Source organism: Podarcis tiliguerta (genome assembly GCF_965153285.1).
Source record: "Podarcis tiliguerta genome assembly, chromosome: 11".
Lineage (NCBI taxonomy): Eukaryota > Metazoa > Chordata > Lepidosauria > Squamata > Lacertidae > Podarcis > Podarcis tiliguerta.
This window is the reverse complement of record NC_139544.1, coordinates 23,437,041-23,460,919: the sequence shown is the minus strand read 5'-3', so window position 1 is coordinate 23,460,919 and position 23,879 is coordinate 23,437,041. Positions and strand designations below refer to the sequence as shown.

Genomic DNA, 23,879 nt, shown 5'->3' with positions numbered 1-23,879 from the left:
ACAGACTTCAGCAAATTTGTCAGGATAATGATGGCAAGGGGTCCTTTCTCCTCTGGTGAGTGAATGAGGTGGTAATGAAGCTTTCAGGTTCTACCTATTGTTCACAATGGATTAGCTCATATTCAAAAGTTGAAGGGATAGATAAATGCATGTTCAGCTACTTTAAAACTGTTAAGAAAAAATGGAAAGTGTAAAGAACTCAGATTAAAAACAAGGCTCAGATAATGGAAGGTGGAGCTTGATTCTCTCATTCTTCTCTCTGAAGTCATTGAGACAACTGGATTTCTACTCTCTGCTAGCACTGGGGTAGAGAACCATTGGCCTCCAGGCAAAATTAGGTCTGTCATGTGCCCCAATTTGGCCTGTGAGGCTGTTTTCCCTAACCCATGCCCACTTGCCACACAACTGACATCATATGTGATGTCAGGTGTGTGGTAGTGAGATATCCAGCAGTCAATGAATAATTTGGAGCCTTCAAATGCACTCCCAAGTTAAAGTGAAAGATATATAACTTTTCATTCAAGGTAATATCAGTTTCAATACTGATAAATGCGTGTGTACATTACTGTGGTGTCATAGTAGGACATGGTTTGTAGGACCTAATGCTTGATACCAATCAAGGCTTGTGGTAGCTTGTACAAATTATACATAATTTGTAGATATGTTGATCAGACTGAACATAGCTCGCTACGTTGTAATTTGAGGGGGCAGAGCTTAAAAGGAAATTTAACAAACTGCAAAGCATCAGGAAATATGCTTTCCAGCTACAAAAATAATTTAGGAATGTGACACAGTGGTGCGGGGTGGGTATTACGTATATTATTATTTTTCCTTTGAGGTTTTTGGGAAATATATAAAGCCATCTTTCAAAAGAATGTGGTTTTTGATAAGTTCTGTTGCAATGCTTGTGCTCAGATGCTAGGTGTCACTATAGAGCTGTTTGTGCGCTTGAGTCAATTCAGACCTAAGCCTTTCCAAGCTCCTCCTTGTGTATAAAATCCATTTTCTTCTTTAATCACGGTTAAAGCTGACTTCAGCAACAGATTTAAACATGGAGAAGCTGCTTGGCAGACCATGGTTAAGAGATATCCCAGTTAGCATCAACTGTGGTAAAACAACAACAGAGAATTCACATGCAAGGAGCAATGGCTGGAAGGAGAAATGTGCAATTCCATGGGCCAGTTCTAATCTCTTAAAAATGATTAAGTGACCGGTGTGTTATATCTGCACTGGCTCTTAGAGACAAATCAGTAATAGAACATACAGCACAAAATAGTTGTCCCTTGCAAACAGTTGGCTCTTCATTAACTATCTGTGATAGGGACTAATAAAACTTCCTAGTTCCTTAGGATAAGACTATGTTTCTTTTACAGGGCAAGAGTATACTGAAGTATGGTAGAATAAATTTTCCACCCCACAGCCTAGAATACAAATACAATTATCAACTAGCCATATAGGCTCAGTCTAAGATTCTGTATTTAATGGATAATGATTAAAATCCCTCACGTAAAAGCAATGTTCACAGGCATGTTCATGTTCAGTAGTCAGTTTAGCTTTCAAAAGTTTTTAATATTTTCACTATAAAAACAGAACTGAAAAAAATAGTGTTGAGGTAACTGATTACAGATGGGATTGCAAAAAAATGTCTTTGCAAGTAATTATTTGAAAAAAAGAGTTTACATATATTTAGTTGGCAGAGTGCATATATAAATCCATGCACACATAAAACATCTATAGAGATGCATATTTTAATGAGCTCCAGCTATAATTATGTACATTGGTTTCAATGGGGACAGTTCTGTTTAGGCTTAACTCAATCCCATTGAATCAAAGAAATTTAAAAGCATTTAATTAACAAGATTGCACTCTAAATTTACAGAGCAAAACTTCCAAGTGTATGTATATCTTATTCATATTTATGAAAGCATTTGTACTGCAGGCAGTCTTTTAAAGCACACAGACATATTCCCATCGAGATCAGCCTGAATAGTAATACTCATTTGCACAAGGATCTTTATGAACACTTGTAGACAACTCTTTCACATATGCTATTAGTTTAAAGGTACAGAATGATATTCAGCCATTGTTCTCATTTTAAAGCCTGAAATAATTTTGATTTTAATCTGTAGAACTTATTGCATACTTGTTCTACCATATAGATCAAAATGAGACACTTTTGGAAAGGTAGCTTTATTAAATTTATAAGATTCTGTCCACCCATTGGACAACTGACCTATCAATGATGTTATGGTCAATTGCTTGTTGTGGGCAGGGAAACCACTGGTTTAAATGCTTCTAAATAAATAGATGTGTAAACATGTAAACGATATCGAAAGTACCGTATTTTTCGCCCTATTGGACGCACCGGCCCATAGGACGCACCTAGTTTTCAGGGGGGGAAATCAAGGGAAAAAATATGTTTTCCCCCCCGCAGCTCTGGGAGCAGCGGACAGGCTGCACGCAGCCTGTGCGCTACTCCAAGACCTTCTCCCTGCTTTTACAGGAGGTGGAGGAATTCCCCCACCTCCCCCAAAAGCCCACAGGAGCCCTGCGCGACTCCTGTGGGCTTTTCGACCAGGAGGGAAAAGGGACTGAAATGGCCAGTCAGTCCCTTCTCCCTCCTTGGGAAAAGCCCCCAAGAGCGGAGCTCTTCAAAGGGTTCGTGGCTCCTGCTGGCTTTTCTACGAGGTGGGGGAATTCCCCCAGCTCCTAGAAAAGCCAGCAGAAGCCGTGGAGCCCCTTTAAAGAGCCCACGGCTTTTGCCTGCTTTTGCGGGAGGTGGGGGAATTCCCCCATCTCCCGCAAAAGCCCACAGGAGGGAGAAGGGACGGACTCAGCCAGTCAGTCCCTTCTCCCTCCTCCGGGAAAAGCCCCCAAGAGCAGCGCGCTCTTCAAAGGGTTCGTGGCTCCTGCTGGCTTTTCTACGAGGTGCGGGAATTCCCCCACCTCCTAGAAAAGCCAGCAGAAGCCGTGGAGCCCCTTTAAAGAGCGTGCGGCTTTTGCCTGCTTTTGCGGGAGGTGGGGGAATTCCCCCATCTCCCGCAAAAGCCCACAGGAGGGAGAAGGGACGGACTCGGCCAGTCAGTCCCTTCTCCCTCCTCCGGGAAAAGCCCCCAAGAGCAGCGCGCTCTTCAAAGGGTTCGTGGCTCCTGCTGGCTTTTCTACGAGGTGCGGGAATTCCCCCACCTCCTAGAAAAGCCAGCAGAAGCCGTGGAGCCCCTTTAAAGAGCGTGCGGCTTTTGCCTGCTTTTGCGGGAGGTGGGGGAATTCCCCCGTCTCCTGCAAAAGCCCACAGGAGGGAGAAGGGACGGACTCGGCCAGTCAGTCCCTTCTCCCTCCTCGGGAAAAGCCCCCAAGAGCGGCACGCTCTTTAAAGGCTTCGTGGCTCCTGCTGGCTTTTCTCCTAGAAAAAGCCAGCAGAAGCCGCGGAGCCCCTTTAAAGAGCCTGCGGCTTTTGCCTGCTTTTGCGGGAGGTGGGGGAATTCCCCCATCTCCCGCAAAAGCCCACAGGAGGGTTGGAGAGTAGGGGGAAGGCGTCGCGCGCCTTCCTGCTGCCCCCCATCCTCTGGGGCTGACGATGGGGGAAGCGCTCCTTTCCCCCCCGCCAGCCTCAAAGCCGGGTTGGAGGGTAGCAGGAAGGCGACGCGCGCCTTCCTGCTGCCCCCCATCCTCTGGGGCTGACGATGGGGGAGGCGCTCCTTCTCCCCCCCGCCAGCCTCAAAGCCGGGTTGGAGGGTAGCAGGAAGGCGATGCGCGCCTTCCTGCTGCCCCCCATCCTCTGGGGCTGACGATGGGGGAAGCGCTCCTTTCCCCACCGCCAGCCTCCAAGCCGGGTTGGAGGGTAGCAGGAAGGCGTCGCGCGCCTTCCTGCTGCCCCCCATCCTCTGGGGCTGACGATGGGGGAAGCGCTCCTTTCCCCACCGCCAGCCTCAAAGCCGGGTTGGAGGGTAGCAGGAAGGCGATGCGCGCCTTCCTGCTGCCCCCCATCCTCTGGGGCTGACGATGGGGGAAGCGCTCCTTTCCCCACCGCCAGCCTCAAAGCCGGGTTGGAGGGTAGCAGGAAGGCGTCGCGCGCCTTCCTGCTGCCCCCCATCCTCTGGGGCTGACGATGGGGGAAGCGCTCCTTTCCCCACCGCCAGCCTCCAAGCCGGGTTGGAGGGTAGCAGGAAGGCGTCGCGCGCCTTCCTGCTGCCCCCCATCCTCTGGGGCTGACGATGGGGGAAGCGCTCCTTTCCCCACCGCCAGCCTCAAAGCCGGGTTGGAGGGTAGCAGGAAGGCGTCGCGCGCCTTCCTGCTGCCCCCCATCCTCTGGGGCTGACGATGGGGGAAGCGCTCCTTTCCCCACCGCCAGCCTCAAAGCCGGGTTGGAGGGTAGCAGGAAGGCGTCGCGCGCCTTCCTGCTGCCCCCCATCCTCTGGGGCTGACGATGGGGGAAGCGCTCCTTTCCCCACCGCCAGCCTCAAAGCCGGGTTGGAGGGTAGCAGGAAGGCGTCGCGCGCCTTCCTGCTGCCCCCCATCCTCTGGGGCTGACGATGGGGGAAGCGCTCCTTTCCCCACCGCCAGCCTCAAAGCCGGGTTGGAGGGTAGCAGGAAGGCGATGCGCGCCTTCCTGCTGCCCCCCATCCTCTGGGGCTGACGATGGGGGAAGCGCTCCTTTCCCCACCGCCAGCCTCAAAGCCGGGTTGGAGGGTAGCAGGAAGGCGTCGCGCGCCTTCCTGCTGCCCCCCATCCTCTGGGGCTGACGATGGGGGAAGCGCTCCTTTCCCCACCGCCAGCCTCAAAGCCGGGTTGGAGGGTAGCAGGAAGGCGTCGCGCGCCTTCCTGCTGCCCCCCATCCTCTGGGGCTGACGATGGGGGAAGCGCTCCTTTCCCCACCGCCAGCCTCAAAGCCGGGTTGGAGGGTAACGGGAAGGCGTCGCGCGCCTTCCCGCTGCCCCCCATCCTCTGGGGCTGATGATGGGGGAAGCGCTGCTTTCCCCCCCGCCAGCCTCCAAGCCGGGTTGGAGGGTAGCGGGAAGGCGTCGCGCGCCTTCCCGCTGCCCCCCATCCTCTGGGGCTAGCCATGGGGGAAGCGCTCCTTTCCCCACCGCCAGCCTCCAAGCCAGGTTGGAGGGTAGCAGGAAGGCGACGCGCGCCTTCCTGCTGCCCCCCATCCTCTGGGGCTGACGATGGGGGAAGCGCTCCTTTCCCCACCGCCAGCCTCCAAGCCGGGTTGGAGGGTAGCAGGAAGGCGTCGCACGCCTTCCTGCTGCCCCCCATCCTCTGGGGCTGACGATGGGGGAAGCGCTCCTTTCCCCACCGCCAGCCTCAAAGCCGGGTTGGAGGGTAACGGGAAGGCGTCGCGCGCCTTCCCGCTGCCCCCCATCCTCTGGGGCTGGCGATGGAGGAGGCGCTGCTTTCCCCCACCGCCAGCCTCAAAGAGCAGACTCTCCTGGCTCCAGCGGAAGCAACGCAAAGCCTCCAGAGCACAGGCTTTGGAGGCTTCGCCTTGCTATCGCTGAAGCCAAGGAGCCTGCATTCGCCCCATAAGACGCACACACATTTCCCCTTCATTTTTGGAGGGGGAAAAGTGCGTCTTATAGGGCGAAAAATACGGTATATAAACAAACACACACACACATTTCCTCTCTTAATTATTTATGTCCTGAATGGATACTGTGGTGCTGCGGCAACTTACTGCAAAAATGGGGTGGGAATGGGGACAGAGGAACTGCTAATTTTTTAAAAAATTGGGATGCCATGTTTGAGTAAATAATTTGTCATGGAAAAAGCATACTTTGCCTCCCATCCATTGGACAAGAATACTAGCGCTAGCAAATGAGAAACACCATAAGCAATATTAGCATTGCGGGAAATGAGTAAAAGCAGAGTCATTTTACCATGCAAACTATGCAGAGAGAAAGAAGGGAAGAGAAGCAGACGCACCAGAGGATAGAGGCATTTGTTAAAAGAGATTCTCTAAGCATACTAACCTGCTGGTTCTAATGAATTTTCTACTTTGTCGTTAACATCGAAAACACGGTCATGAACACCTATAGTTTTCATACAGTTGTCTATAACAAAAATAGAGATAACAGCCAAATATGTTAGTGAGACACCCTTAAATCCCCCATTTTCCTTTTTGTTGTTGTTGTTGCTCTATGTGAATTCTATTTCTATTATATGTACGTATCTCTTAGTTGTGGCATGCTTCCAAACGCCACAATAATTGTCTTTTTGTACAACAGTCTAAGAAACAACAAGTTAGCAACTGCTGTGTACTTGAAACAAATAAGAGTAAAAGCTTTGTGAAAAATGATAAAAAAGATATGGTGAAAACAAAAACAAAAAAGCCGCTATATAGAACAGATACCACACAGGATTCAAGAGTCAAAAAAGAAGTTTTTACTGCTGTTTAACAGACCAAACAAAGCATGTGCTATTAAGCCACCCTCTAAGCAAGATCTAAATAACTTACTTGCAGGCCGTACAAAGACTTTCAGCTTTAGACAGGACCTCCTCCCATTATCAGGGATTGCAGATGCTGTTGAAGAGAAGGGGGAGGAAGCATAGTTACTCTTTGTCCTACAGACATAATGTAGTACATTCTTCTTTTCCTAAGATAACACATCTGCAGCACATTAAAAAAGGAAGAAAGTAGATGATATGGGGCAGTCTGAATAGCAATAAACTGAAGCTTCAAGGCCACGCCATTGCTCTTTTTCAAAAGAAAGAGTGGCATAACAACTGTGCAAAGTAAGAAGCCACAGAACCTACCCACCAGACTCTACCCTTGAACCCCAATAAGACTCAGGCCAACAACAACCACAGCAGCAGCAACAACAACAACCCAGCTTGCTTCTACAAATTGGTTCTAAGGACCAGTCTGCATGGCCACTTTTGATGCAGTAAGGTGGGTGCAGAAAATCATTTTCACATGCTAACATACTAAATAATAACTACCTGAAAGCTGCAGTGACTTAAAAATTCTAATGGGAATGAATTTTTTTCTGCTGCTGCTGAGTATATTTTTCAAGAACTACTGGTATGGGGCTGGATGAATGGAAGAACTCCTTCCATTGTGGCAAAGAGATGCACAAGCCAGGATGAACTTGCCCTGAACTTTGGGCTGAGGCTTGCAGTAAAATGGGTGCATTGCCACAGAGCAAATAGTTACTTCCACTGGGGCTGGGAATGTAGTACAGACATCTGGCCCCACTTGTGCGCAATCGACTCTCGTATGACTGCATATACGCATTGCGCCAGGAAACCAACCAACCACCCAACCAATCAATGAATCCTAAGCTGAAATGGGTAAAGAGAGCTGGAAAATCCTTGTAGCTCACAAGGAGACCTTCCCCAGAGTCAGAAGAGGATGCCAGTAAGCCAAAAGTCCAGACTCCAAAATGACACATGGGAGCTCTCACTGCTGCTGCTGTGCTACCCCGCTCAACAGTTGTTGCGCCGGAATCTGTATGTACTGCAGTAGGCTCCCCACTTACTCTCATTTTGTTTATGTGGGGTGGGGGCTAGAACGTAACCCCCGCATAAGTGGGGAGTCACCTGTCAGTTAACTGTTGAAGATTCTGATTATAAAGTTACTAAAATTATGGTCCTTCTTCACCTCAATAAAAGTGTTCCATTTCTTCATTACTGGGTCTAGGGGGTAATCGTGTGATGCCGTTTAAACACTGGAAACTCTGCTACATTTATGAAATCCCTGCTTTCAGCAAATCACGAATCTCCTTTCAGGAATCATGAACGGCTAATACAGTGGTACCTTGGGTTAAGTACTAAATTCATTCCGGAGGTCCGTACTTAACCTGAAACTGTTCTTAACCTGAAGCACCACTTTAGGTAATGGGGCCTCCTGCTACCGCCATGCTGCCAGAGCATGATTTCTGTTCTTATCCTGAAGCAAAGTTCTTAACCTGAAGCACTATTTCTGGCTTAGTGGAGTGTGTAACCTGAAGCGTATGTAACCTGAGGTACCACTGTAGTTATATGCATTGATGTGGAAATTGGTTTGCCTCTAAATTAACGCATGTGGTAGATCATATGACTCATTGAGTGGTCCAAATGTGCACATTTTTAATCATATGACCATGCACCACAGGGAAATGGAATCATGGTTTGTAGCACATCCAGATGTCAGTCTGTCCACCAACAGGTATATTATTATTTGGGGCTATAACACTGGATGAAGATAAGTGTCGTACTGTTTGTGCTACATACTTAACCGCTGCTGTTGATTCTATAATGCTGCAAAGAAATGCCGTAAATGAAAGGAGAAAAGCCCAGGTGAGTGAAGAGCTTGGTGGTGGCTATTATGAAAACAATCCATTCGTTTGATTATGGATGCTGCAAAGAATCCAACTGCCCTGTACTAGACAGCTGGTTTAGAGAGGGTTTGGCAGACAGCGCCCCCGAGACTTGTGCTAAAAAAAGGCACCAAGGGATAGTTTTTGTGACAGACTTGAACTGGAGCTCGATGACAAAAAGAGATTAGTGGTTTGTGTACACAGCCAGCCAGTAACCAACACACTAAGCCTCAAGGTAAGTGGGGCTTATAGGGACTTTGGGAAGACTTGCTTAAAAAAATACGTATGGCTTTATTAAGCAAGTGTTCTTGTTCCAGAGCATATTCCAAGTGCTTCCACGATCTCAGAAGATGCTAACTTTGATAATTTTGTTTTCATTGAGCATGCATGATGCCCTTATTCAATTTGCTGCTCCTTTGTATAGTTGATTATAGGTAGACATTAATTTACTGCATCTTCATTATTGATATATGCAGATGTCGACAGTAAAAGAATTATGAACCGGCTCCTTCAGACTTTGAGTCATTGTTTCCAAGGCATATTTTCTGGGGGGAAATGACAAGTTCAAGGAGGGAAGGGGGGAACAGAAGAGAAAGAGGGGGTGGCAGTTCAAATAGAGTAAGCCAGCACTTGTTAGAAGTGCCTGCCTACCTCTTTTAATCACAAAACAAAACTGAACAGCAATGATGCTTTCCTGCTCTGCCTGGTACTCACTGACAAGCAGTTAAGAAGTGCTAACAGCTGGCTTGGCCGTAGGCTCTCACTAAATCAAAGTTGGTAAAAAAAAAACCAGCAACCCTCTCTCTACTGACATTTACAGTAACTGATGTGTTACAGGGCACCACATTGCACTCTGTAGGGGCATCCAGGAAACTGTGTCCTTCCTGTGGCCCCTGATGAATATACAAATCCTTCTCAAGACAGGACAGGATGCTTAACAAAATCGGAATACTGTATTCCTTACCTAACAAGCAAATTTGCTTGCCCTGTTAGCCTAAGCAAAAATGAGTATTTGATTATTTCCTGCTCCATCCAGACTTTTAATTGATTTTTACAAATGACAGCCTACATACTCAAAGGCAGGATGTCAGTTTTATGCTCTTACTTTGGAAGCTATTATTTGCCTTTGCAAAATAAAGGCAGCATGGATTTTGCTATCCTATAAACTACCTGGTGTATTTTTTTCCTCTAATAAAACAGAAAGGCAATCGTTTCCATCTGCTCTCTTTATGATTATAACCAGTTTTACCACAACTAAAGGGAGAAAATGCACAAACTGCTGACAGATTAGAGCTTATATGGTAGCTTTGCCCCTGCATATCATGGGATAGTTCTACTCTTTCATGCCCAAATACTTCTTTTGCATTTATTCACACACTCCTGAGGAGCTCTGTTTGTTTGTTTGTTTGTTTGTACTTTTCACAGAGTATATCCCCAAGAATAAATGCAGACCCCTTTCACTCTGAATGATGTCAGGTACCAAGAATAAGATTGATATCCCTTTAGTAACTTGAGCAGGGTGATTTTGAGTTTCTTGCTTGCTTTGGTCTTCTTTTACTTTGAAACAAAGCTGCAATAATTGCATTTAAAATGCATTAAGCAATCCACAAAAATTAAACCACTACCAGGCATTGCTAATCCACATTCCAAAATGCTAGCAGATGCTAAACTTTTCTAATCAGAAAAATAGTATCTTGACAAATTAACTGATCTCTACCTTTATTAAGTATTCAGAATCTGAGCAAGCACCGATTCCATCTATGAACCCTTACTGATTAGTGAATTCAAGGTACATCTGCAATCAGGGGTGCTAACATGGATCTTCTGCATGTCAATTTAGCCAGACACCTCACCCTCAAAATCAAGTACAAATGTGCACATGCTAATTTAAAGACATATGCAAATTTAGAAACAATGAAATACAAAGTGGCTACACACAAGCAATCAGATGTCTTAAAAGACAGAATGCCATCAATGGAAGCTTTCACCATAATTGTCTTTCCATGCTAAAAAGCCTTAATCTGTTGAACTCCTGCCTGCCACACAGCTGTTATCACACAAGAGCCCTGCTCTCCCACAATGCCAACCCTAAATCATGCAAAGAACTGAGGTTTTGTTAATTGCAATCCAGTTATGTTACTGAACAGCTTCATCAAATTGATCTTAGGCTAACAACCTACATTCAATACAATACCAGACATGATATTTCAGGTAGGATGGGGCTAGTCAGAGTCAAAGCAGATTTAAGATGTTCAGTCAAGGCTCAAATGCCCATGCATTGATAAACAGTTTAAAGGCAAGGAGCTAATACTATAGCAAACAGTCTTTCTTTCTTTCTTTCTTTCTTTCTTTCTTTCTTCTTTTTGAAATAACAACAATTTGACTCTTTGACATGGATATACCTATTTAAGTCCCCCCATTCCCACTCCTCAACAGGCAAGAAAGCAATTAATCACACCACACTTTTTCCCCATTGTGCTTCCTGAATCACACTTTCTCAAGTACAATGTTGCATACACCCACAATATGGGTATATTAATGGTGCACTTTATTTACATTTGCATTGGCAAGAAAAATGTTTATTGTTTACAGGGGGGGGAAATACACTTCTTGCATGAGATTAAATTGGAGTTAGAAAGAACACACAGGGGGATTCAACTAATGAGTTTCAGCAGCAGCAGCAGCCCTGTGCAAAAACTTCCCCTTTCAACGGGGCTTTCTCCCCCCTCCCTTCTCCCTGTGTCACCCTCTCAATTGATTTTGCAAGGGCTCAGGAGAACCCCTGGAACAACATGTGGGGGGAAGGAGGGAAGGATTGATCCATCTGGCAAGCCAGCATGCTTGCATCAATGGATCAATCGCCTTAGCATGGCATTCAATTCCTTTCATGAATTCCTGTCTCTTGTTGCTACCTTTTGCTTTGGACTGGATACACCCAGTCACACTAAAATCCTGATTTCTCAACTTTTTGGGGGGGACAACAATCATTTTTCTACAAGGGAAAACAAGAAAAAGAACTTTAGGGTGAATCAAAATTTCCTTTCCCATTGTCTGGAAAAGGGCTATCTGGTTCATTCCGAAGCTACTTTTTAAATCTTCCCTAGTTCATATAGAATAATAAAATTGTAGACCTGGAAGGGGCCCAGAGAATAATCCAGTTCAGCAGACCTATCTCCAACTGAAAACATTAACTATCAGTTGACATGCCTAATCAGTAATAACAGAGACTTCTTTCGACTAAGCTGGATGGGGGAAATCAGAATCTATTGAAACTCTGTAAAACTAGCATAGGTACAAAATAGCAGTAATGTATTTCTGGCCTTTTAGGCACTAGCACAGCTAGTGATGAAGATAAGTGGATGTCAAGGGATAGTCAGAGATATTTTTCTGCCCCTCTGCATCTGCTTAGAAGAGAATAAGAACAGCACCTGCTCTTAAACAGCACATACTGTATTTGCTTAAGCAGTTTCCTCATTCCAAGATAACTTGCTTGCAAGAAACTTTGAGCAACACTTTCTTACTCTTTTGTATACCCAGGTCCTATTGTAAGAATGTTTCATGGAGAGAGATCATACTAAGACAATTCAATTTGTTCATTATGTTGTTCATCACTACTGTATATTCCTTACTGAATTTTGCTTTTGTCTTTTCTTTGTATATCTGCTGCAAACAATTTGCACTACTGAACAGCTAATCTTCAGGGCTCCCTATTATTCCCTGTTTGGTGTAGTTTCACAGGCCAGATGTAAACCCAACATTTTGAATGGTGAAACTGACCTAGAAGCACCTGCTTCATCTTAAAATAACCATGCAGAATTATTAGCTCCATTAGGATGTCATTCCATGCTGGGAGAGTGAAATCTGAACCATGAGATTTTTCTCTCTCTTGTCATTCTAAGAAAAATAGCTGTCTACAAGACTGGAATAGATACCCAGAAGTCACAAAAACCAGTCAAGCGGTCCTAGTCAGTCTGCAAACTTTGAAGGCACAAACACAAGAACAGAGCCAACTCTATCCCACTACAAGCAAGTCTGAAAAGGATGTTCAGGCAGTTTTCTGCCTAAGTTACGACGACAAGCTCTTTGGGGTGTGTGAAAAAAGTATTTATAGCAATGATTTGCCTTTAGCCATTTCAAGCACAATACCATTGACATTAGTCAAATCCAAGATCCACATAACCTTATATAACCCTCAAATCTTAATTCTGATAGCCAGAAGCACCAAAATATCCAATACTCTGTGTCAGCCCCAGAGATTTGGGAAGTTTCATTTTTAAGAAGCGCCATCTGCTTCCTCCTTTGTAAAGAAATGAGTTTGTGTGGGAGCATTAAAAATGCAGTTTCCCATTATGTTTGCCATGGGCAATATTTCTCAATTTGCGGGAGTCAAAAGAAAAGAGAGCCTATTAGTTGTTAGCAGAGCTGAGCCTTTCCCCTGTAGGATTTAGTGTGATTTACAGTACAACACAAATGTATGTAGATTAGCCAGGTAAATGCAGTATTAAGCATTAATATTCTTCTCACAATGCAAACTGAAAAAAGTTTCACATTTACATAGAAACTATTGAAAAGGTCTACTGAAATTTAATGAACCAACAAAAAGTAAGTATGAGTATGATACATTTACAAAAGGAATTCTGTACACTGGAACTATTTTTTACAAAATTAAAAATAATAATGCAGAGTATTTTTACCCACAAAGAAAGCTCCATCCCTCAGAAATCTGCATGCTTTATCTGGATCACCATATATTGATTCCCATTTCCAACCCAAGAATTAATTGTCCAGTTGTGTCTAAATCTGACTGCTCACAGAGACTTAAGTCTTGTACATTCATTACTTGCTCATTCTTGAAACTTGCTTTATCAAGCATGCATCCTGAGTAAATTGCTTTCCTACATAGCCGTAGGAGGTGACTCAACTTGCTGGCAACATTTGATCTCACCTAGTCTGCCATATCTCTACATTTAATCATCAAGAGGGTCAAGCTACTGACAAAGCGGAAGATTTTGAATGTCTTGAAGCAAGAGACAGAAGGATGCCAGCTGCAGATGATACAGCTCTAACAACTACTGAGAAAAATGCAAAAGCATTGGTAGAACATCTGCCTGACAATGTTAATTGAAAAAAATGTTTTAATAAGTAATGCATTTAATGATAATGATGATGATGAATTTATTAAATATGTGCACTCCCTTTCATCCAAAATCACAGGGTGGTCTACAACATAAAAATACAAAATGAGAACACAAAATACATAATTAAATGAAACAAACAAACCAGTAATACCCTTCCCACAAACAACACTCACATGCACATGGGAAACTGATTTATCTGCCTTCATTAGCTTTGATACGGGGATACTGAATGTGCCATGCAACTATGTTCCACTGCAGTGCTTATACCTGAGGAGAAACTGCCTCCTCTCTCCTGAAAGAGGGGTGTAGTGAAAGTCCCCTAAGATACATTTGTTGGTGTTTCAACACGAACATAGAATGAAACACAAAACAGAACTCACATGCCTTAAGACAGCAAATACCCCAGCTCATACATCCCATGGGGTAGGCGCTTAATTCACATGGCAGAGGAGCAGCGCAATCCCCTCCCCGCTATCACATCAACAGCATGAATTGTGTATTGCGTGCCAAGGCCCCCAAGCCAGCCCCACAGCAGAAATAAATTCACACAGACACAGATTTTGGTTTAAGGTTAATGGGCAAAATTTAGGCCACAACTTTATTGATTACAGCAAATGTGAGCGGTATTTGCTTAGGCATTGGCAACAGACTCTATCTGACTCCTGCCCACCTTGCAGGGAGTCAGGGAGGGTAAACCACCCAAAGAGGAAGCCACATTGGGGGAACCCACCTGCATCTCCCCTGGTGTTCCCAGAGGCCTGGCATGGCCCTAGCCCCTCAAGCGGACTTCGGACAGGATCCAGGCCCCGGATTCCTTTATCAGAATACCCTGGAACATGGAGGGGCAGGCGATGGCCAACCTCCCCTCCCACACACATCAATAAGCCAATGCCTAACTGCCAAACCTTACTAAGTTGTAGCGATTGATAAAAGGTAGGCGAAAACCAAGTGGCCAGTGCCAATCTGCCAAATGGAAAAATCCTACCCGTCCCCCGTCCCAAGACAGGTGACCAACCAAAGTCCAAAGCAAGGCCAGAGGGTACCTAAAACAAAAGGGAGGGTGGGTGGGTGTCCGGCAACGTGAAGCAGGTGCTCAGCACATGTCACAATGCCGCTTTCATAACCCCCCATGATCACCCCACTCAATCGCGATTGGCCAAAAGAGGTATGGGGTGATCATGGTGCCACCCTGGCATAAAGGGCATCACTCCCCCCACAGCAGGGGGGGGGACTGTGTTGTGGGCCCACCCACAACCAGGACCATCCTTTAAGATGATCCTATTTCCCACAAATGGTAGACTGTCTAGTGCACATGTGGGCAACAAGGGTTTGCATGCAGCCCTTGGATGCCTTTTGTGTAGCCCACCATTGGTGCCTAAGCTAACACTGCATTCCCATCCCCTGGGAACCCCCTCAGGGTGATTATGTTGGAAAGAATGCACTAGGGAAGGACATAGCTATATCCCCCAATACAACTGTACTATCTCAGTCCACCAAACACTTGAGGGGCTGTGATTTGCATGTGTAGAGAGAGAGATGAATCCCCTCAAGTGTTTGGCAGGCAGGACAATACTGGAATTATTGTGGGTGAGTAAGTGCTGGGGAGGGACATCCTCACTCCTTCCCAGCCCACCAAACAGTGGGTTTGGTTTCCATGGGTCAGTTGGTTGTATACTGCATACTGCAACTCTTTTCTTTGGAAATTGTGTGTGTGTGTGTGTGTGTGTGTGTGCTGACTGTATTTTTGTGTATGTGTGTTAATGGTCCCTGAGCTCCCACTTCTGCGAGTGGCCCTCGGAGATGAGGGCTTGCTCACCTCCAAGGGATGGTTCACAAGCAACATTATCAGCGTACTGGAAGAACTCACACTGTTGAGCTACTACAGGAATTAAATGCCCTGGGGATATATGACGTAGGTCTCTAATTTTACACTTCCACTGGAACATTTCAATGACAGTGTGACTTATAATGTCCCAGAATCAGAAACGTAGTTAGATAACTGTCAAGTTATTTCAACCTATTAACAGTGCATAAAAGTATACATTTTTTCATTTTAAAAATGAAATGCTAATCCAAAGAAATAATAACTCAGTTTTAATTAATTTCATCTCTAGACAAGATAGAACTAAATCAACTGATGGACATATCATTGTCACATTAGTAACAGCAAATCCCTATCATGTGCGCTATCATGCAATTTGTTAGGGTTAGATTATATTTCTGTACTTGATAAATCAATGGTTTCTGTTTAACCCAATTTGTTGATTGTTTGATTATAATAATGACCAGGAGCTTCCCCACCATTATGAACTTCCACTTTCATAGATTAAAATTGTAAGCAACTCAGAAACCATTTTTTAGTTCACAAGGTGAATTCTGATAACATTTTGCCCTTACCTACTACTACCAAGTGCATAATCAGTTAAAGCAGAGCAGTTAACAGCAATCCTACTGCTGTGTTATGCCAGTTTACAGGTTGTAGGATTCGGCAACACTTTGCTGATGGAACAGAAGATGCACCACCATGACAAATATATCAGGAGTGCTGCCGAGACTTCCCAATGGAGTGGCTAAAACAAGATGAAGTCATGAGTAGGATGTATACTTCCACTATACTCACTGTACAGGAGTTGTATAAACTTACACCCAATTGACAATGCAACTTTATACAAGCTTGAATCTGGCATAATTCTACTCCTGCACTGCTGACCCTCAATACCATGGCAGATCATAGGTGTCAGGCGTCAGGGAATCCGATCCCCCCAAGGTAGGCTGCTGGGAATAGATAAGACAGGAAAAGTTCTTACCAAGGTCTTTTATTCAATATTCACAGAGAGAGGCTTAGAAATGCAGCCTCTTGGAGTAATGGCATTGTTCTGAGTAATCTCCACCCCCCAATCTCTCCTCATTTGTCAACAGCAACACCCACCTTACGGTGGCCGCTTAGGGCCATTTGTCTTTGAGCCCTTTGCTCTTCTACTTTCAATGCTCGCCAGGTTCTGGGAGAAGGGGGGTCTGGAATGCTTTCTAGTGATAATGTGGCAGCCAACTGCTCTGGCTCTGCCTTCCCCTCCTCTTCTTCCATTATTTCTCAATTTTGCCCCTCATCTACCTCTGAGCTGTGACTTCCTGCAAACCACTATTGTAAGTCTATGCTGTCTTTCTCTTCCCTGGAAGGCTCAGGCTGGGGAGGAGGAGGTCTCCACCATTACTCCTCTGCCCAGTCCCTGACAATAGGATGCATTTCAACCCAGCACCCAATATACTTCACATAGGGAGACTACAACTCAGTTCCTAGGGTATGTGGCAGTGATCTCTCTTTCTCTCTTTCCCATGTTGTGCACACTTTGAGCTCACAAGAGGGAACCCCATTTTGTGAGGTTCTTCTAGAGTTTAATAGGCTACTTATATCTAGTTGATTTATTTGGTATAATTTGCAAGCTTAACTTCTTCCAACCCTGAATAATTTAAATAGCACTATCCCCAAAACAGTGCTGGAAATGATAAGTGCAAGTTCAGCTGGATCAGAGCAATCTAGTCCAGAATCCTTTTTCTTAGCGGTAAGTCATATGTCTTGAGGAAGCTCACTAGAAGGGAATGAAGCCAATAGCTCTCATCACTGTTATGCCTTCGCAACTCATATTCAGTAGTCTATGATGGTACTTAATCATAATAGCTAATAGCCCAATAAATATTGTTCATGCATTTGTCAAAATCCTGCTTTAAAGCCATCTAAGCTAATGAACATACTTACTTCTTGTGGCAGCAAATTCCATAAATTATGTATTTGTGTGAAGTACTTTTACTGCCTGCCTGAATGTACAGCCAATCAATGTCAATGGGTGACCCAAGTTCTAGCATTATAAGAAGAGAAGGAACCTTTTCCTCTGGTCACTGTCTTTATAGACTAAAAGGTAACAAACAGTTCAGACTTCCCTTGTAGTGAAGGTGCGCCAATCCTGTGATCCAACTGTTAATCTTCTATGTTATGAAAAGCTAAATGAAAGTATAGAATGGCAAAAAATGAATAATTGTTGATATAGCAAAGAAATCTGAACAATTGGCAGCGCATGAATCGTCTTAGAATAGAATTGTAGAGTTGGAAAGGACTCTTGAGAGTCATCTAGTCCATGAATCACAGCTAAAGAATCCATGACAAATGGCCTTCTAACTTCAGTTTAAAAACCTCCAGTGAAGGAGTCCACCACCTTCTAAGGTAGTCTTGTCCCACTATCAAACAGCTCTTCTTTAATGAAGTCATGCTGATTTTCCCTCGGAAAAGTTCTTTTTCTACAATATGCTTAACATACCCAGATTAAGTAATGCTCTCTAAAAATTAAACTGGGTGTATACCTTGGTAGATGCTCTCTTCTTGAAACATGTTGTGAAGGAAAATTTAGAGGTAATTGTATGTCTGTCTTCTATCTATCTATCTATCTATCTATTAAAATTTAGTTTAAAAAACTCTTCCACAATGGATATTTTTAAGAACTCTATTGCATGCCCACTGGCTTTAGCAGTTTTTTAAATCTTAACTTGCGAACTGGTTCTAAACTTCTAAATATGTTCTTATCTCTTGATCAGGGAAGGCCAATGCAGATGATTTATTTAGTTTCAGTGTAATTTCCTTGTCTTCGTCAATGTTCCTCTTACACCTTTGTCATTACTGTCCACTGCTTGTCTCGTTGGCTTCCTGCTTTTAACATATTTGGGGAAGAAAAATAAATTGTCCAATTCTCAGCAATTTGGTCTTCACATTCCTGCTTGGCTTGCCTTACTTGAATTTGCAATACAAATGCCAATGGTTTTCTTTCTTTCTTTTTTCATTTGTACATTCACAAGACACAGTTCCAAGTTTCCTTGATTGTTCTGTTTACTCACATTAGTGTCATTTTGGAGAGTATTTCTGTGCTTAAGCTAAAGTATGTCTAAGAAAATAAAAGTTTACTGCGAAAACCTACATACCGTATTTTCGCTCTATAAGACGCACCAGACCATAAGACACACCTAGTTTTTGGAGGAGGAAAACAAGAGAAAAAAAATGCAGAATCTCAGAAGCCAGAACAACAAGAGAGATCGCTGTGCGGCAAAAGCAGCGATCCCTCTTGCTGTTCTGGCTTCTGGGATAGCTGCGCAGCCTGCATTCGCTCCATAAGACACACACACACATTTCCCCTTACTTTTTAGGAGGGAAAAAGTGACTCTTAAGAGCAAAAAATACGGTATGTCTACCCAGAAGTAATTCAACTGAGTTCAATGGGACCTATACAACCATGTGTACAGAATGCCAGCCTTAAAGAGCAAATTTAACTCAGCCCAGGTAAGAGTACAGAGGAACAGTGGGTTGGACACTGCATCCCAAACCCTGATACTTGCATCAACCAAGGCAGAAGATGGGAGCAATTTTTATTTTTATGTTGCTATGCCAGCCCCTGGCAGGTGCAGCTAAGAGGCCTGGATTGGGGCCCTCACAGGGATGGAGAATCCTAGGATAAAGTGGATTCATGTCTGGCTCTGCTCCACCCTGGCTCCACAACACCTTATATTGCAGCTCTACCATTGCTACCACCGGCAGCAGCTTCTCAATGACTACACTTTGAGCAAGCTAAGCTGGGACCTTTCCAACAGCAGAGCCTGGTGGACAGATACCTCCTCCATATTCTAACCCAGGGGTAGGCAACGTTCTCAATCCGGCCCGTGAACAGTCCAAGAATCAACATGTTTTTACATGAGTAGAATGTGTGCTTTTATTTAAAATGCATCTCTGGGTTATTTGTGGAGCATAGGAATTCATTCATTTTTTACCCCAAATATAGTCTGGCCCACCACATGGTCTGAGCAAAAAGGCATCCCTTAGGTTTTATAGAACAATTAAACAACTTATCTGAGCATCCATAAAATGTAAGGTCAACTATAGCTTTTTTTAAAAAAAAGAGTGTTAAAGGCTGGCAGACATATTCCACACATTTTCAATGAACCTCAGATTTCCACTTCAGTTTTCTACCTGATTTTTAAAAAGTGTATTTTTTGTAAAAGTGCGCACACCCACACTATTAGAACTAGAAGAGGCATCACCCAGGAACTGCTTGTACACATTTCTATATAACTCTCCACGCTCACTTTTTGTTTCTTTCTAATGTGCCTACATTTTTCAAGCAATTCTGCAAATGAATTCCTACAGGGAGAATACAGGGCTTTTTATTTTAAACATGTCAGGAAGAATGTTTGTCCTAAAACTGAGTTGCAGGAAAAGAGCCCGTCTGAAGTGCTCACTTCTTTCTGCAGAACTCAAGTGACCATACCCTTTCATTCTGAAGTGAAAAAAAGGGAAAAGATTATTACTATGCTACTTTGGGAAGTCAGCCCTCCTGTAAGCGATCTCCTTTGTTATGAATATGGAACAGATGGAGCTAAATCTATCTGCTCTGTAGGAACAAAAACACTTACAACCTAGCTCTCTCTATTAAAGACTCTACTTAGCTCCTTTATACCACTAGCTTTCTGTGCACCGCTGTGAGGTTTTGACTTTATAGAAAAAGGGACTTCATAAAAGCAATAGCTCTTATTCTTAAACCAAAGTGGCCTAAGAACTGCAGAAGACGAATACGGGAGTTTAACCCGCATGGCTCCTTGGAGATATGCAAATATTCAATTACTTTCTCTCTTCTTCTTTTTTTTTTTAAGCTGGAGGAAAGATTCTAAAACAAAAAGGAATATCCATATGCGCTACAGACTTTGTACCAAAACTGTAAATCATGTGGGTGATAACATACAGCCCACATTACTAAAAGGTCAAGAATAGCTCCATTGTTGAAAGTCAGGAAACCAGGATTTAATTTGTGTATGTCAGGATGAAACAAGATGACAGTCCTTCAGACGAAACCATATCAAACTCTCAAAGTGCATTTAGTATACTGCAAGTGAAATGTGCAATTAGGCTCCCATCATGCATACACAAAAAGACGCTGTATTGGATTATTTCAAAGAGCTGAATTTTTCACCTTTGAGCATGTGTGTTGACTAACATCTGAATACAAGTCTACATTCATTAAATTAACAAACTGGAAGTAAGCAGCTGAGAACCAATACACACGCTTATTTTGTTTTCATCTGTAATGTCAAAAGGCCCTGAGAGACCAGAATGGATATCAGTCCAATGGACTAAATATAAATAAGAACTACATTCATAATTTCCCCAACAGCACTGCACATTCGTCACAAAAGTTTTAGCAATGGATTAAGCAAAGCAGTGGCCTTGTTTACCAATTAAATGTACCGTATTGATACATTTACTGTCAGTCTCTTGAAAATAATTGAAAAAGGATTTGAAGGCAGGGTGCTTTAATTCTGACTAGATCAAGACTTCAGGCAAATTTCCCCCTGCCAGGGAAAGCACAGCTTGCCTGAAGTCGTAACCTTTGTTGGCGGAAGGGAAGTGGCCTTGAAACAGATCACGAAGCAGATGTTTAATGTCAAATCAGAGTCTAGGGATACATAGGCTATTGCAAATAAAACTCTTCTCCTGCCTGCTTAGTCTTCCCAATTCCCTGCCATGTGAAATATGAACTCGCCAACAAATGGCCGGTGTGCTATGCAGCGCAGCGAGCAGAGCGACTGCCACAGCTGAGCCAAAGACCGGAAAATTCCATATATTTTGCAACATTTTCATTAGCCTGCTTTACAGCCGTGGATTCGGTCATAAGACAATGCAGTTATCCTGCCTATGGAAGTTAAGGAGGATTGCTACTGGCATCTAATAATGGATGAGCACCAGGAAACAGGCTTTAACCTAAACTTTTAGATTAAGGACTTTGGTCATTAATCTAACCAAAGACTTTTATCTATTGCCTGGCCCAAACTATCTGGCAGTGCAAAATAATAAAGTGCCATTTCCTAACACTGACCTATTTTGATACAGTGAATCATGGGGATGCAAAACCCACACCTAACTTAATGTAATGGCTGGGCCTCATTATTTATTTTCTAAAATGAGAAAATCAATTAATCATGGAATTTGTATATTTAACCTTGGAAGCAATTCCTCTGATCCAGATGTGTGGGAGCTGCTGCTCTAATGTTCATGAGTGTTTTAGGAAATTCTGATTGTTTTATTGTACAACATTTTACAATTGTAATTGTGTTTCACTGATTGCTTATAGATGCCCTGGGAATTTATTTTGATAAATGACAGTTCAGAGTGTTCAATAACCAAATAAATAAACAAATATTGGATGAAGTTGCTTAGTAGAGAAAGAAAGCTCTCTGATGCAGAACATTATTCAGGAATTCTATTCTGGAACAGAGATGGAAGAGTTCTGCAGGGTAAGAATATAAGAACAGAAATATTACATGCCATATGCCCTGCCTCATTCTTCCCCACTTGCCTGCCTCTGTGTCCTCCTCCTCCTCCTCCTCCTCCTCCTCCTCCTCCTCCTCAGTAGTAACTACAATCCTGCACTGAGAAGCAAAGATGATAAAGAAAAAGTGGAATAAAATTGGCTTAACCTTTACTTTCAAAGATGCCAAATTTACTACAGGCAATCATGTTTGGTACATTCCCCAGCAAGCATTTTGTGTGAATAAGAAGCATTTATATATGTGCACTGGAGAACCAAAGCCAAATCAGGGCTCCTAGGTGCATGCAGATGGATGTTTAAGGATTCTGTGTATTCACTGCAGGAGACATAGTTGTAACACTGGTATTACTCACAACAAATACCAATGCTAAATGAAGTGCAGAGTGATTCTTGGAAAGCTGCATTCTATAACCTGGCTAGTTCTACTTATTCATATGCAAATCTTTTGAATCAAAGATGGAACACATGTAGTATGTATGTTGGATACAACCCACAGAACAATTTTATCCAGCCCCAGCAGGTCTACCAAAGTTTTAATTGGAAGGACTAGTAAAAAAAAATAATATCACGGTGAAAAGAAAAGCGCTTTCAAAAATTCTGATACGTATATTCCTCACTTTAATATCATATATTTCTCCAAGTTCTATAGATCATATACTGGCTGATGACTAATCAAAAAGTTTTTATACAAAATGACCACTACATGGAGGTTGAATTGTGTAGTGCAGTAAAGTATGGGGGTTGTTTTATGTCTGACTTACTGTATAGGAATCAGTCAACTCATACTCACTTAACACAAGTGAGAGTTTTACAGCCTACAATTTGGACTGCACGGGCACAGAATTCTGGGTTATATCCAGTTGTGCCCCTCTGTTCAGAGAAGGCACTGTGCCCCTGTGGAAGCTTCTGTCAAAGGATGTAAGAAGAACCTGCAGGATCAAGCCAGTGGCCCATCTAGTCCATCATCCTGATCTCAAAAGGGCCAACCAAATGTCTCTAGGTCCCACAAGCAGGACCCAAGCACATGAACACTCCCTCCTTGTTTCCAGTGACAGGTAGATATGTGGTTTCCCCCCCAACTTCTCCCTTTCTTCTGCGCCCCTTATACTACCTCTCATGGTGGTCTGAATTATTCCCCAGTCCCTGAAGCAGATTTTCTTTTGGGAAAAGGGGGTGCGAAAGGAGCCCCAGAGAGAACGAATCTGCAAAAATTGCTTCCCTCCCTTTTCTGTTCATGGAAACCTATACCAGACTGAAGAGAGAAGGGATACAACCCAACTTTTATTTTATTGTCAGAGTACATGCAACCCAGAAGATGCCACTTCAACATGGGGTGGTTGGCCAGTTTTTCTGTTTAGCAGAGCCAATCCTATGGGGAAATAGTAAGGATGGGAGTTCATTGGACCACAGCATGATACATACCTGCACTGATAAAAGATAGACTACAGTGTTTTAGTGAGCTAAAAACATCCATCCATTCCATGCCATAAAAACCGGCTGCATCAGAGTACCTGTGAGAGGTCATCTAGGGAAAAGTCAGGTAAAGAGGGCATGCAGGAATGAAGGACTCGGGGCCACAGTGGGCACCATATGGAGACAATGGAAAATAGCGTCCCTGTGGTAAGTGATGTTCCCACCCTTCAAGTAACATATGCAAGCACTTATCACAGATATTGTAAATTATGATCTTCTAGTACTTCTAAACATCATGGCCCTGGCAGGGATCATTTGCCATATGATTGCTGTTTCCAGCAGTAGTGCCATAAATGATCATAATGCACATCCACAATCTATTGAAGGCAGAGGGTATTTTAAGTTATTGATGTATGTGTGTTGTATTTCAATTAGCTTATACAAGGCTGTACATAATTGATTCTCAAAATCTTTTCCACACATGGGGGCCTTAATCTTACATAAAAGGCAAGCATGGCAAAGCAGTTAATAAAAGAATAATGCACAGGCAATGATCACACAGCTGCAAGGTACAATAGTATGCACATTCTGCAACTAACACTTAATGCAAGCCCTGTACCTCTTCAATATGTTTTTCAGCTGAAACTCCCATAATCCCTTACCATTGCACA

General features: G+C 43.6%; 1 protein-coding gene across 3 annotated transcripts in view; it reads right to left on the bottom strand.

The window, feature by feature from the left end:
* Window positions 1-23,879, bottom strand: part of EFNA5 (ephrin A5) — a 217,681-nt gene that overhangs the window by 8,527 nt on the left and 185,275 nt on the right. For 2 of the 3 annotated variants that reach the window (XM_083404382.1, XM_083404381.1), the window contains exons 3-4: window positions 6,458-6,523; window positions 5,973-6,053 (exon numbers count right to left, since the gene is read on the bottom strand). In XM_083404382.1, the coding sequence (XP_083260508.1) occupies window positions 5,973-6,053; window positions 6,458-6,523 (147 nt within the window). The remainder of the gene's footprint in view (window positions 1-5,972; window positions 6,054-6,457; window positions 6,524-23,879) is intronic. The other variant, XM_083404383.1, reaches the window with a different exon arrangement.